The 1116-nt window shown below is 40.8% G+C and overlaps 1 protein-coding gene across 1 annotated transcript; it reads left to right on the forward strand.

The window, feature by feature from the left end:
* LOC107926021 (classical arabinogalactan protein 11) lies at nt 1-282 on the forward strand. Its single transcript, XM_016856785.1, has one exon. The coding sequence runs from the start codon at nt 1-3 to the stop codon at nt 280-282; it is 282 nt and encodes a 93-aa protein (XP_016712274.1).
* Nucleotides 283-1116: the final 834 nt, after the last annotated feature.

A 1116-nucleotide genomic window follows, 5' to 3' on the forward strand; every position in this document is an offset into this window, starting at 1 on the left:
ATGGCCCGCCAAGTTATCGTTGTTGCTCTTATTTTCATGGCTGTTGTTGGCGCATTTGTTGCCGACGCAGCACCATCACCAGCCCCTTCACAAGCCCCTTCTTCCTCACCTTCTGGAGCTCCTGCTAGTGGCCCCATCAGCGCTAGCCCTAGCGAGGGCCCCTCTGCTGAAGGATCCGAGGCTGAAGGACCCGATACTGAAGGACCCGATGCTGAAGGACCCGATGCCGATGGACCCGATGTTGAAGGACCCGAAGGTGATGACGTTGACTATACTGACTAAATAATTTTTGCAGTTACGATAACCCACTGTTTTAAGTTTTCAAGTATTTATTTATACCATGCTTTGACATGGAGCTTGAAACCATGTAACTAAACTACTCTATATCCTTACTACTTTTGGACCAGGAGCAAGCAATTTAATTTTATCTATATATGCTCTTTGCATTTCCTTGTTGATTCCTAGGTTCAAGCTAGATAAATTTTAGAATGTCAAAGAAATAACTTATATAATAATTATCCGCATCTTAATTTTATTTTACTTATTTGACTACGAAGGCATTCATGATGAAAATTTTCATCTTGAATTCTTGTATAATCATATGACAAAAACTATTTAGGATGAGAGCAATTACATGTCCTTATTAAGTTGTGTTGGTACAATATAAAACAAAGGAGGAGGATTCGGTGGTGCTATGGAGGCTGGTTCACCTATAAAGGTCGATAGTTGGAACAAGAACAAGAGAATAGGTTGGTTGAGAGGGCAAATGTTCAGAGTAACCTTAAGATGGTCAAAGGTATGAGGTAGTCAAGCCGAAATAGACTCCTTATTATCTTGGAAGTGTGTTCACATTATGATAGTGTTCTCCTTTAAGCCTGAGTGGTATTCTTCATTTGAAGTGGGATAGGTGACTATAGAGTCAACCATGCCTCTTATGTTGATGCATGTTATAACACCCTTTGCCCGGTCCGGTTGCCAGAATTGAGCTACAGGAGGTTACCATGCAAAACTCACATAACATACACATACTTCAAACATACATGGTGAACCATGCTGCAAGCTAATAGGTGGCGGGTTGATCTTGCGAGACGTTAATCTAAACATTAAAATTCATAT

The sequence above is a fragment of the Gossypium hirsutum genome, chromosome D04 (genome assembly GCF_007990345.1).
Source record: "Gossypium hirsutum isolate 1008001.06 chromosome D04, Gossypium_hirsutum_v2.1, whole genome shotgun sequence".
NCBI classification, from domain to species: domain Eukaryota; kingdom Viridiplantae; phylum Streptophyta; class Magnoliopsida; order Malvales; family Malvaceae; genus Gossypium; species Gossypium hirsutum.